Below are 13276 nucleotides of genomic sequence, written 5' to 3'. Positions count from 1 at the left end.
TTATTAACTGTGGGACCTGATGTATCACTTAATGTCTCTGAAAGGCCCCTCCCCACAGTTGTCAGCACACCCTCTTCAGGGGTCAAAAGAGGTCACCTGTACAAAAGCGATTTACCAGTGCAAAGCCAACTGCTCTTATTCATGGATTTACTCTCTCATTGTGAATATCAGGAGGAAAGACTGTCCTCTAGTCTCTCTCTCTCTCTTTTCTTTCTCCCTAAAATCCTTTCCCAAGTTCCTTCAAGAAAAATCAAATATCCCGGGGCGGGGGTGCTGTGGATGGGGGTGTGTGTGGACCATACTTTAAGACTTCCATCAGCCAGTACAAAGGCTTGTGGAAGGGCAGGAGGAGGAGTCAAGAGGAAGAGGAGCACAGGAGGAGCCGGGGAGGGTCTGGCAGCGGAGGGAGGGACAAGAGAGGAGTGAATGGGTGGGAGAAGAAATCAAAGACAAGGCTCACCCTGGAGATGGGCCTAGCACTCCTGGTCCCAGCCACCGGGCCTTCCACCAGCATCTCTCTGAGCTGCAACACTCGCTGCAGTCACCAGCCGCCAAGAGGGGACGCGAGGTCAGGGCCAGCGTTCTGTCCCTCATGGCAGCAACCAGGACCTTAATGCAGATCCTTTGATAACAGACGCTCTTCCCTCCTACATCCTATCTGACTGTTCCCCAGTGCTGAGCGAGATACAAAAGGCCTTTTCCCCTTAAGATAGCAGATCTTGGAACCAGAAGAAATCCCCTCCCACTTTTTTTCATTGATTTTTTTTTTGTCTTTTATTTATTTTTAATTGAGGATCCCCTACCTCTTTCAAAGAGGCCGCTGAGGTCCTTGATCTGGAGGGTCCAGGGAGGGGTAGCAACAGCAGCAGGGACAGATAGAAACAGAAGAGACAAAACAGACAACAAAGAGGCAGTAATGGAAGAGGCCATCCTAGCAATACCTCCAGGCAAAGGCCAGTGAATGAGGGCCCAGGATTAGAGCAAAGGGGGAGGTCATGACCCCCCAGAATGTTGGGACCAGCAGGGACGCCAGAGTCACTTGCTTCACAGAGAAGGTTCAGAGGCACAGGCTCACCCAGGCATTCCCCTCAGGGCAGACAAGGCCAGACTGCTCTGGATTGGCTCCCAGGCTTGGCCCTTCTTCCCTCTGGGGCCTCATTCTTCACCTTGGGATGTTCCCAGGCATTGGATGGAAGGGGCAGGAGGGAGGGAATGGGAGAGGATCTAGATGTGACCATGGCATGGGGCAAGGCTCAGTCGTAAGATTGGGACACCTGAAATCTGTGGAGGAAACCTATTTCTGTAGGCAGAAACTTGGAAGGGCCCATTCTGGATAAAAAAGAAGAAAATGTGGCCTCCCCTGGAGGCGCAAGTGGTTGAGCGCAGCGCTGTGAAGCTGTCCGCAGCCTCTGCAGCGCTGGTTCGATCCCCGCCAGCCAGCGAGGGTCCCACATGGCGAAGCAGACCTCTCCTGCCTTCCCTGCTGCTCCCCTCAGCAGTGTATTTCGTCAGTCTGCCTGTTTTGCTCTCTGCTCTGTCTCTGGTAAATCCTCTCACCGTCCCGTGAATCTGGCCTGTACCCTGGTTCTTGTATAAAAGAATGAATAAAATCCTTTAAAAAAAAAAAAAAAAAGGGAAGAAAATGGAGTCTCCCTGGACAGGCTCTGGCCAGGGCAGGGAGAGTCAAACATCAGGTGGCCAAGGATCAAAGATAGTCAGGACAGAAACTTGGGCTTGAAGGTATTCTTGAGTAACTACTCAAAGAAAAACTAAAGCCCCAAATTGGGAACAGGTCTTCCTGGGGCCACACACTCTGATGACTGCAGAGCTGAGATGAAGATCCGGGACTTCTGATGCCTGCAACCCTCAGCCTGCCTGCACCACCCTCTGCCCTTCTCCCTGGCAGGAAAGTGTCCTTGTTACTCACCAGGAGCTGAGCACACACAGTTCATTGTTGTTAGGGAGACCGTGAAGTGGAATAGAAGGGGTGTGGGTGGCAGGATGGAGGCATCAGCACCCACCAAACAGCTGATAGGCATATGGACACACCTGTTAATCTCTCTAGGCCTCAGTGACCTGATCTATCTATTGGGTGATAACACTTACCCCCAGGGTTGTTGTGAAGAGAGATACAAAAGTCATGTCAATATATTTTCAAGCATAGTTAATGTATGAGCCTGGTTAAATAGTACATAGTAGGCACGCAAAGGATTAATTTTTTGCTTGAGCTACTCAACTTGGTTGAAGCTAAAAGGTCAATAGGCTTTGGGTCTTGCCATACTTTCCAATGCAATGAGCCACTCTGGGTGAGAGGAGTAAAAGCCTCTGTGTGAATAAAACATTACCCAAGAGAGGGAATATTCAGCCAGGCTTATCCATTAGTAGCTGAGCTTGAAATGCTGCCCCCATGCCTCCCAACAGCACCCCACCAGGCCTGGAAAGAAGGATGGGTGAAATTTGACAGGTGAAAGAAATCACCCAGAGCATAGTAGGTCTCAAATCCCTTCATTTTTATTTTTATTTGTATTTTTTTAAAGATTTATTTATACAAGCACTGGGCACAGTCAGAAGCACGGGAGGGTGAGAGAATTCACCAGAGCCAGAGCGGGGAGCAGAGCAGGCAGAAGGACCGAAGTACACTGCTGAGGGGAGCAGCGGGCGGCAGGAGAGGTCTGTCCTCCATTCCACCTGCGCCTGCACCCACACAGGGAGGGGTTGGCAAGGGGGTTGCAGCCCACTTTTGAAGGGAGCAGGGGTGTGTAGGCCTCACGTTGTCCTGCCTGACCCTGAAGAAGCATGAAGATTCAGGGCCCTACTGGAAAGGGAGGAAGGAATGATAACAAGAGAGATGGGCTTGACAAAGCGATACAGGACCGGACTCCTTCTTTGCCATTTCAGTATCAGCCAGAGCTGGACTTCCGGAGTGCCCATGCCACGTGTGTGGGTGAACTTCCTCTCGCCACTTCCCTGTGGGCCAGCCCTCTAGGCACCAAATCCCTCCTCAGCCCCCTTTTCACATCTTCCCCCTACGAAGGTGGGCCAGGCCCTGCCTTAAGAAGGAGACTCGGGCCTCCCTGGTGGCGCAAGGGGTTGGTACATAATCTTTGGGGCTGTTCGCAGCCACTGCAGCAGGAGTTCGATCCCTGGCCAGGGAGCTGACAACATGGTGCAGCAGACCTCTCCTGTCTTTCCCTCTGCTCTCCTCAGCACTGTGTTTCAGTCAGTCTTCCTGTTCTGTTCCCCACTCTGTCTCTGGTGGGTCCTCTCACCCTTCACGTCTCTGGCCTCTGCCCCACTTCTTGTATGCATGAATAAATAAACCTTTAAAAAAAAAAAAAAGGAGACTCACCCACAGTGGCTGCTGTGCCCGGGGAGAACCGGTCCTCACAGAACCTCCTCAGGAAGCACGTCTTCCCCACAGACGAGTTGCCCACAAACACGATCTTGAAGAGCCGGTCAGGGGTGGGTGGAGACCTTTCCTCCTGTGGACGGCAGAGAGTCCAGCCAAGCCCAGGAGGCCTGTGCCACCACCTGCCCTTTCTGGTCCTCGCGGTGTCAGGGGAGGGTTGGGACCTGGCCCCCAAGTAGCACCAGGAGGCTGCTCCAGCCTCAGAATGCAGGGAGATGGGAGCAGGGAATGGATGCTCCTCCAGCCTCCATAGGGGGAAGAAACATTCATTCAATCAACATGCGTGCAGGACCCGAGGAGCAGGCCTGGGAGGTAGGCCTGGCTTAGGGTGAAGGAGACTGGGAAGTAATCACAGCACGATGTGTAGGTGCTCTGGGAGCATGGGCAGGTGTCACGGTCCCCAAAGGAGGGGGTCCCTATGGGGCAGGGAGGGTGTGTGCAGGGAAGGGGGCTCTACTTATCCCAGTGCTCAGGGACATCTGAGGTCAGGGGAGGGGCCTCTTATGCCCTGGCCTGAAAGCCTGGACTGAATGAAGGGCACCCTGGCCTCCTTGCACTTGGCTGTCTGTTCTATCTTGTCAGCTTCGGCCCAGGATCCCAGGGGTGCTGGAACTATGTCATCAGTGGGTTGGGAAGTCCTGTCATGACGGGTCTTGGGCAGAGTTTTTCAGTCAACCAGACACTGCTGCTTCTTCTCTTCCACCCAGCAGCAGAGGGAAGGGAGGTTCAAGCCCAGAGGCAAAGCCCTCACCCCGGGATCTGGAGCCAGTGAGAGACAGGGGCCTTTCCACTGCGCAGTCCCCTTTCTAGAGAGCTGCTTGTTCACCCAGATCCTGCCCTCAGACCCGCCCAGCACTGCCTGGGCAAATGAGGAGGCTCTTTAGAAGCTATTTAAAAGTGGATTTGGGGGAATTAGCTCATCTCATAGAACAAATACTATAAAGGTGTGGCAGTGGATAGTAGCAGTGCTTGAGTTTCAGAGAAAAGCCATTCATAGCCTTTTGGCCTAGTGACATTCAGTTAGAGAAAGGAAGATGGTGTTTGAAGGCATCCATCCTGTGAATCACAGGCAAACTGCCTCTGACCTCCTGAGCTGCCTTCAGGACACCAGAGCTCAACAGCAAGGGACAAGGCTCAGGACTGACAAACAACCTAGGGTGGGAGGTGCCCTCACCTTAGACCAGGCCTCTTTTCCAACAGGCTGCTCCCGAGGGGAGGTGGGCAGGAGCTCGAAGGCTGGGGCCTGCTGGGTTCGTCCTTCCACAGCCTGGGGAGACACCTCCTCCTCTTCTGTACATTTGCTCAGTGGCTTGCCCTCCAGGAGCTGGGGCAGAGGGTCTTCCTCAATGGAAATGATTCTGCGCAGTGTCGGGGTGAGGGAACCCCCAGTTCCTGACTCCTTGGCTCCTGGCTCCTCTTCTGTAACCGGATACCCACTCAGGCCCAGAGAACTTTTCCTCCTTGGGATGCCAAACACATCTTCTTCCTCTTCTGACTGGCTATTTTGGGGAGGGGAAGAAAGAAAAGAGCAGAGAATGTCATAAAATATATCAATTTGGAAGTTGGAGTGCTGTCCGCGCCTTTGTGGCAAATCACCATGCCTGGGGGCAGAGAGCTCCAAAAGTGGGGGCAAGCCAGACCCTGCATTCTTTTTTTTTTTTTAGATTTAGATTTATTTATTTATTTATCTATCTATTTATCTATCTATTTATTTATTTATTTATACAAGCACTGGGTACAGTCAGAAGCACGGGAGGGTGACAGAATTCACCAGAGCCAGAGCTGGGAACAGAACAGGCAGAAAGACCGAAATACACTGCTGAGGGGAGCAGCGGGCGGCAGGAGAGGTCTGCGCGCCATGTGGGACCCTCCTCTGGTGGCTGGCGAGCAGCCGGGGATTGAACCGGCGCTGCAGAGGCTGCGGGCAGCTTCACAACCCAGCGCTCAACCGCTGCGCCACAGGGGAGGCCCAGACCCTGCATTCTTTAGTTGGAGACACCTGTACTAAGTGTATCCTGGGGAAGGTGAACGTAAAGGTGATGAAGGGGATGGTGAAGATGAAGGTGATAATGATAATAAAAATGAGGTGAAGGTGATGAAAGTAATGATGAAAGTGATGACGGTGATGAGAATGATGATTACTATTGGATATTAAGTTAAAAATACATTCGAGAATAGACAGATAATCCCTGTCCTCCAGGAATGTTTGGTTCATTGGGAGGTTAGAGTCATAACCACACAAATAAATACACTTTTACAAGTTGTGAGAAGTGCTATGAAGGAGAAGTAAAGGCTGTGATGAACGGAGCATAACAGATCCATGAAGAAAGATGCTGGCTAACAATCAGGCAGCTGTGTGGGGGATGAGAGGATTCATCAGAGACAGAGTGGGGAACAGAAAAGGCAGACTGACGAAATACACTGCTGAGGGGATCAGTGGGCAAGTCAGAAGAGGTCTGCTGTGCCATGTGGGTAGCTCCCTAAGCGGGGATCAAACTGGTGCTGCAGTGGCTGTGGATAGCTCTGGGCCCAAGGCCAGTCCTTACTTACTGTGTTTCCCTAGCTGAGGCACTTCAGGCCTCAGTTTCTTCATAAATGTGACCCATTGGGGCCTACCTGGTGGCACAAGGGGTTAAGATGCAACCTATGAAGCTATCCACAGCCACTGCAGCACCAGTTTGATCCCCGCTCAGGGAGCTACCCACATGGCACAGCAGACCTCCCCTAACTCACCCACTGATCCTCTCAGCAGTGTATTTCACTAGATTTGCCTTTTCTATTCCCCGCTCTGTCTCTGGTGAATCCTCTCACCCCCACACCTCTGGCCTACACCCCAGTTCCTGTATGTGCATAAATAAATTAAATAAATCTTTTTAAAGAAATGTGACTCATCATGGGCATCAAATGCAAGAGATAGGCAGAGCGTGCTGTCTACAAACCCCCAGGGACCACATTTCATGATGAGCAAACAGGCCTGAAATCAGGCTGTCTTTTTAGGTTTGCAGGCAGAGCCCTCAGCCCCTGGCACAGGAGTTCCTCTCAGCCGTGGCGACCATCTAGAAAAAACCTTCTAGAGCTGAGAAGGTTTTAGAGGGAACAGAAGTTTGACAGGGAGGGTCTTATGTAGGAAATTGAAAAGTACACAGCCTGCATGCATGTGCATGCACACTCACAAACACGTACACACATGCACAAATACACACAAGGACAGGGAAAGAGAGAGGAAGAGGATGAGGGCCGAGGCAACAAAGGGAAAAGGAGAAACAGCAGATAGAGGGCACAGGCCATGCAAACTCTTATAATAATTCTCTTACAGTATTATTTCTGAGGGACCGACAATAGGATGGGAAAGGAAAAAAAATGCACATATATTGCCTTCTGGGGTTAAGAGCAATTCTGAAAGATAAATTCAGATGCAGTGCTTGCTCACAAAAATGGTGACTTTGTTTGGGTTCCTTGAAATAAAATATTTTGTAGCGATACAAGGACCCTTGCACTCATTTATAAATTCACTGTCTTTAATAGAAGCTGACATCTTTAAAAAAAAAAAAAAGCTCTCCATATCTAACAAGCTTATTAACTGCTTATCCGCTTCAGAATACAATTAGCATTCCCATCTGCTTTCACTCTCTTTACATAGCCAACCAAGAGTGCATCTAAGTGCACACACGTGAGTAGCCACCATAAAAGAGAGAGTGACTGAAATGACCCTAAGTGAAGCATTTCTTGAATATGCTTTTTATTTGGGAAATTCTCAAGCACGATGACATTCCTGTAATACCTTCAAGTTAGCATGACTAACTTCATTTTTGGTTTTGTCACCAAATGCTATGTGTCAGCATGGAGAGCGTCACCTCTGTCAACATCTGGAATCAGGGCTCCCAATTTGTTGCTTCCTTGTTTACTGTCAGTTTCCTCTACTCAAGCACAAGTTCCTGAGAACAGAGATCAGGTCTATTTTGCCTGCCACTGCATACCCTGCACCAAGCACAGAACCTCACACTTAGTAGGCATGCAATAATGAATATTAATGGCAGGATGCATGTCTAATTTCTCTTTGGAATCTTCACAAAGCTCAAAAGAATAGCTGGTATAGTGTTGCATCAGGCAACACCACACTGCCAAAGAATCTGGAGTCGTGGAGCAAACTGCTACAGCAGGATGCTGCTGAGAAGGCAGAACCTGGCCTTTTTATTGAGTGAGTGATTTTACAGACTCAGGTCTCAGGGCAGTAGGACCAGGAGAAAAAAAGTTAGAAGGAAGCAAATGGATGCTTAGGTGATCTAGGCCTTTGGGGAGATTATTCTGTGGATCCAGATTAGTTTTATGGAGCAGTTTTATGGCCCATGTTTGAAGATTGAAATCAAGCCTCCAACCCCCACTCCTGGTCCCCATCTTATTAACAAGGCATTCCGCTGATCAGTCTCTGAGACGCAAAGTCACATATCAGTCAAAGGCTCCCCAGATTTTCCTGGTCATGCCTCGTGATGTATACTCATTGTCCCAGGGAATTAAGCATCCTGTTCTTGTTTAACTTGTGAGGAAACTTTACAGGGTCCACAGTTTGCATTCTTTTAGTTTAGGTAATTGATTGACTGGGCCAGATGGACATGGTACTGAAAAGGTCAAAGCTGCATAGCCAGAATGGCGGCTTAAGCATCCCTTTGAGCCTAGCAAGCCCACAGTACAGAGTGGTACTCAGCAAATGCCTGCTGGATGAATGAGTGATGAAAGCATTCCATCCATGGACCAACAGGACAACTTGTATTGAAGAAGTCTGGCTCCCAACTGTGCCTCCAAGTTCAGCTACTTAGAAAAGGAATTCATGATCATTGATTGGGTCCAAAGACCTGCCTGCTCAGCTCGCTGACATCCGTGATCCCCTCCTGGAATCACCTCCCCTTCGATGTCTGTGTCTCTGAGGCTTGCAGTCCTCAGAGTCTTTAAGATAAGCCAGTTCACACACTGTCTCTCTGGTCTGCTACTTGGAGGTCTGGCTGCCTCTGCCTCTCTGCAGCCTCCGTGTGGGGGTGTATGTGCCAGAAGAGAGGGCAGGGAGCTAACTGGTCTCTTTGGATGAGCAATGAGCCACTCCTTTTGGGACCCAACTTCATCATGTGATGCCCAACAGCAACAAAATATTATTTTTGAGTTAATTAAACAGGGATCATTGAGAGCAGTCTACCCTGCATGGGCCCCCTTCTCATCTGCAACAGGAGTGCAACTATTGGTGATTCCGTATGACATTTTAATTACACATCAGAGCCCTTCACAGTCATCTGAGAAGCCAAGTGCCTCCATCCAGCTCAACAGACAGCAGAGTATCATCCAGCTACTCCCCCATCTCCAGGCCCCATCCTCTCATCCTCTCTCTCCTCTGCTGTTTGACAGCACTCTTCAGTCCCCCTGCAGGCTCACACCAGGGTGGGACTGGCCCAAAAGGCAATGACTTGCCCTAGGGGTTTGCTCTGCACATGCCACTTGGGTGTCTGAACAGGCTACGGAACATGTTCTCAAGATTCAAGGGGAGTGATCCCAGGCTTCTCCACCAAAGCCACACCTCAAGGGTCAGTCTACACTCCGCATGGGCTCAGAAACTGCTCCCAGAGAGACAGACAGAAAGAGTGAGCAGATGGACGATGACTTACCTTCTAAGAATCCCCCTGCTGTCCATGTACTTGCCAATCACGGAGCCGGATCTCTGTTTCCAGCTTGACTTGAAAGCAGCTATGTTTGCCTTGGCTGCCTTATCTTTCTGCAGAAACACAAAATACCCTCAGATGCAAGCAGCTGACTTGTTCCACTGTTTGAGCTGAAAAGGGCTCAACTTTCCCACTGCTAGGTCAGGCTGTAAACCAAACTCTGAAGCACACATGTGATGATCTGGCCTCCTGGGAACATTCGCCTACTCTTTGCCTTGGCCCTCACCTCTCACCATAATTCCATCAATCTGATAATCTAAGCAAACGCACCCCCACACAGTTTAGAATCTGAGGTCCACCACATTATCTTTCATGGAAATACTGATACTTGCAAGAGATCATGTGGAATGCATAGGTAAAGTATTTACAATCAGGCAAGGAATGTGAGGTCAGCGATTAGGGTGACAGTTTTACATCAGGCTCTTGTGTGGCTGTAAGGCCTATTTGTTTCCAAAGACCCACCTATGAGAAAGGGAGCCAGGCCAGGGTCAATGAAGCATCCCCTGTCTACAGCTGCTACACACGATTCCGTATTTCAGAGCTTCGTGAGAGTGGGCTGAGCGGAGACAAATTGCTCACAGATCTGTGATGGAGAACCTGGGTGAAGAGGAGGCTCACAGCCCCCTTTGCCAAGACTCCCTGACAGATGTCTTCTGGGAGCAGAGGGGCGTGAGATCACAGGAAGAACTGCTCATTAATCAGCCACCCCACTATTCCCCTGCAGCCCTAATGAGAGAAGGTGGGCCAGCCCTGCTCCCAGGGCCCCAAAGGTGTAGCTAGAATGTTGCCAAATTAATCTTTAATTATTATTCTGCTTGAACACAATAGTTTCCCTCCTTCTATTCTCCATTAGGCTTCTTAATTCTGTTCTGTTTTCAAAGCAAAGTGAGTTTGGCAGGTAAAGGGAAGTGAGGCCAAGAGATTAGGCTGACATTTAGTTGGAAGTTTTAAAATAAATTCACTGTTACTTCTAAAACAATTATAATCACTATCATCATCAAAACAAGTCTAGGCTGCAGCCTTACTCCAAAAGTGCCTGTAGGTGGATGGCAGTGATGTTTGCTGCCACTCAGATATGAGACAGAAATGGCCGTGTGGAGGAGGGCCCTGGAGACTGCCTAGGTGGCCCTAATGCAACTGCCTTAGGCCAACCGTATCCAAGCCATTCTTTTTTCTTTTTTTAAGATTTATTTATTAATGCATACAAGAGCTGGGGTGCAGGCCAGAGGTGTGAGGGGTGAGAGGATTCACCAGAGACAGAGTGGGGAGCAGAACAGGCAGATCTACTGAATTACACTGCTGAGGGGAGCAGCGGGTGAGCCAGGAGAGGTCTGCTGTGTCATGTGCGTTGCTCCCTGGCCAGCTGGGGATCAAACTCATGCTGCAGAGGCTGCAGATAGCTTTACAGTGCTGTGCTTAACCCCTTGCGCCACTGGGGAGGCCCACCATTCTCTAGGTAAGGGCCCAGCGCATATCACCCTCCTCTTTCGAGGAGTTTTTCTCAAAAACCCCTACAACATGGGAAGGGAGATAGGGATTCGTTGCCTCAGGTGATAGCTGGGATCCTGAGCTAAGAGGCAAATAATTTGCCCAAGGACATGCATGAAATTCATGGCATGTAATCTTGATAATTTAGAAAAATCACATCAATCCATCCTGCCCCAGTTTTTCTTCCCTTCAGAGCATCCATCGACGATTGTCTGAAGGAGAAGATGGTAAAGGCCTGTGGAAGCCTAGATTTTCTTTCACGTGACCCAGTGACTAGTTTTAAATAAATATAGGATGCCGTGTTATTTGGGAAACTATGTAAGTCTGGTGCTCAGATATCGGGGAGTAGGGATCTCCAGAGAGTAAAAAATGTTCATAAAATCAACTATGTAGATTGTGAAATATACATTTTAATTTGCTCTAGAATGGTCTATAAATGCAAATTTTTCATCAAGAGAGAAGCATTTTAATGAAGGAAAAACTGAGCATTTTGATTTAAAAGTGAGCATGGCACTTCAACTGTACTGTCTCATGGACAGAACTGTCCTTTCTGCACCCAGGACATGTGTGACTCTCTCAAATATTTGAGTCTCTTCATGCCAAGAGGAAAGCGTGCTACTCTGTGGAAAATTAATGCACTGTTACCCAGCAGGCCACCCTGCATTTTTATCATTTTCAAATAATCTGCCACCATCCTGGCCTCATGGAAAGGATAAAGCAGATCCCAAGACTTGGGACATTCTTGGGCCCACCCCATAGGATCCGGCTGCCACTTGACACAGCCCTGGTCTTCCCTCAGGAGAAGACTGCACTGGTCAGTTACCTGGAAGCACATGTCTCGTTCATCTCGAAGGTGCTTGTTCCTTTCCCTGTAGACAGAAAAGGGAAATCTATTCAGTAGCAGATCTTGAAATCAGCTTGCAGGTCAGATGAGTGCCCAGGGCGGCTTGGTGAGGAAGACCTAGAATGTCTGAATCTCTCTCCTCAGGGATGGTGGTGTAAGGTAGTTGGCATGTTAATCTGCTCAGGGGTGGGGGATACACAAGGCTTTGTGGTGCCCAGCAGTATCAAACACTGGTCCAGCCTACAGCTAGAGGGCGCCTTCCCAGAGGGTCACCAAGAGCTCCAGCTACACCTGTGCACCTCTGCCCCCCACCCCCCACCCCGGGCCTGCCAGGCATTGCAGGAAACAGGAGGAGTGCAGGCTATGATATCCCAGCTACACACATCTGGTGGCAGGTGGGCTCACAGCAGGACTTCAGAGCAAGTTCAGGGGCACAAGAAGTGTATTTTATAAACACCGAAAACAGCAAAGTAGGGTTCTCATGGCAGAAGGACCCACTGTGGGGACGGAAATGTTAGCAACCCTTGTAGCTGGGTGAGGACTTTGGGGGGCCCTGGGAAGACACATTTTGATCAGGGAGCAACCTGCACTGTTCCCTGCCTTCTATCTCCACCTCCTTGCCGGAGATGCTTAGTGTTTAAGGAAATGCTTCCAAGGTGGTGGCAGCAGAACCTCCCCATCGCTGCCTGGTGATTGGCACTCACTCGTATCACCTAATTCTCAAAAGAAGCCTGTGAGGTGGGTGTGAAAAAATTAAGACTCCAGTTCCTGAAATCAGTTGCCCAAGGTCACGCAAGGTCATGACTGGCAGTGCTAGGCCTGAAGCCAGATCCAGCTCCAAAGTAGATGTTACCAGCCTTCCTCCTTCCGCTTCCCCACCGCCATGGCCCTGCAATTGCTTCCATTTGCCCACATTTGCCTTAGGGTGAAGTCATCACCCTGTCCTGAGTCTACCACCTGTGTTCCCTCCACCTCCACCTTCCCACTGCCCACCCACCACACCCCACCACACCACACCCCATCCCACCACACCCCACCCCACCTCACACCACCCCATCACACCACACCTCACCTCACCCCACCACACCACACCACACCCCTCCCTCTGCTTCTGTCCTTAATTCTTGTTTGCCCACGGTTCCTGCCACCTGGTGGTTTCACCGTGGAGGAGAGTCTGCTGTGGCGCCTTCCCCTCCAGCCTTCCCCACCGGCAGAGTTCCGTCCAGGAGCCACTTGACAGCCCAGAAGGGCTCCAGGTGGGTGATTCTGCGCTGATGCTAGTCTCCATTAAAGACCCGCAGGCGTGTGTCAAGTGCTGCCCATCATTCTGTCATTCTCCCCTGCTCATTCTCACTGAATCTGCCCTTGCATGTTTTCTAAGGACAAAAGAAAAAAAGGAGACACAAGCAAACCAACCCAAATTTGTCCTTATACATCTTGTTCTCATCTTTCCACCAAAACCTTCATGAGAATCTCACTCTTCTGTCAATGGATTAGAACTTGGTCCCCAAAGAACCTCCTCTGTCTCCCCGGTTCTAGAGACCCTGTGGAACCATGTATTGAAGGAAGTCAACCTGAAGGGCGTTCAGTTTAAAGAAAGCACTTTTCAATTGGGTAGTGTCACAGGGACCAGATGCAGTGACTTCCCCTGGCTTTCAAAACTTCAAATTAGAAAAGGAAAAAAAAAAACTTTCATAATGGAGCTGATTCAAAACCACTTGTGCTTAAAAAATCAGATCCCCAAGTTCTTCTGTGTTACCACCATTACCCAGGAGGTGTGTGGCAGGCAGGTGGCAGGGCCTGAGCCACTCCACAGACACAACTGAAAATTCC

The 13276-nt window shown here is 49.8% G+C and overlaps 1 protein-coding gene across 1 annotated transcript in view; it reads right to left on the bottom strand.

Annotated features, from left to right (window-relative positions):
- CRACR2A (calcium release activated channel regulator 2A) overlaps positions 1-13276 on the bottom strand; it is a 62691-nt gene that overhangs the window by 14345 nt on the left and 35070 nt on the right. The window contains exons 9-12 of the mRNA XM_037515345.2: positions 11423-11468; positions 9058-9164; positions 4584-4908; positions 3350-3482 (exon numbers count right to left, since the gene is read on the bottom strand). Coding sequence (XP_037371242.1) covers positions 3350-3482; positions 4584-4908; positions 9058-9164; positions 11423-11468 — 611 coding nt within the window. The remainder of the gene's footprint in view (positions 1-3349; positions 3483-4583; positions 4909-9057; positions 9165-11422; positions 11469-13276) is intronic.

The sequence above is a fragment of the Talpa occidentalis genome, unplaced genomic scaffold (genome assembly GCF_014898055.3).
Source record: "Talpa occidentalis isolate TD23 unplaced genomic scaffold, MPIMG_talOcc4v2.1 talOcc4.16, whole genome shotgun sequence".
In the NCBI taxonomy this organism is placed as follows: Eukaryota; Metazoa; Chordata; class Mammalia; order Eulipotyphla; family Talpidae; genus Talpa; species Talpa occidentalis.
The sequence above is the reverse complement of the archived record's forward strand: the minus strand, read 5'-3'. Positions and strand labels throughout refer to the sequence as shown.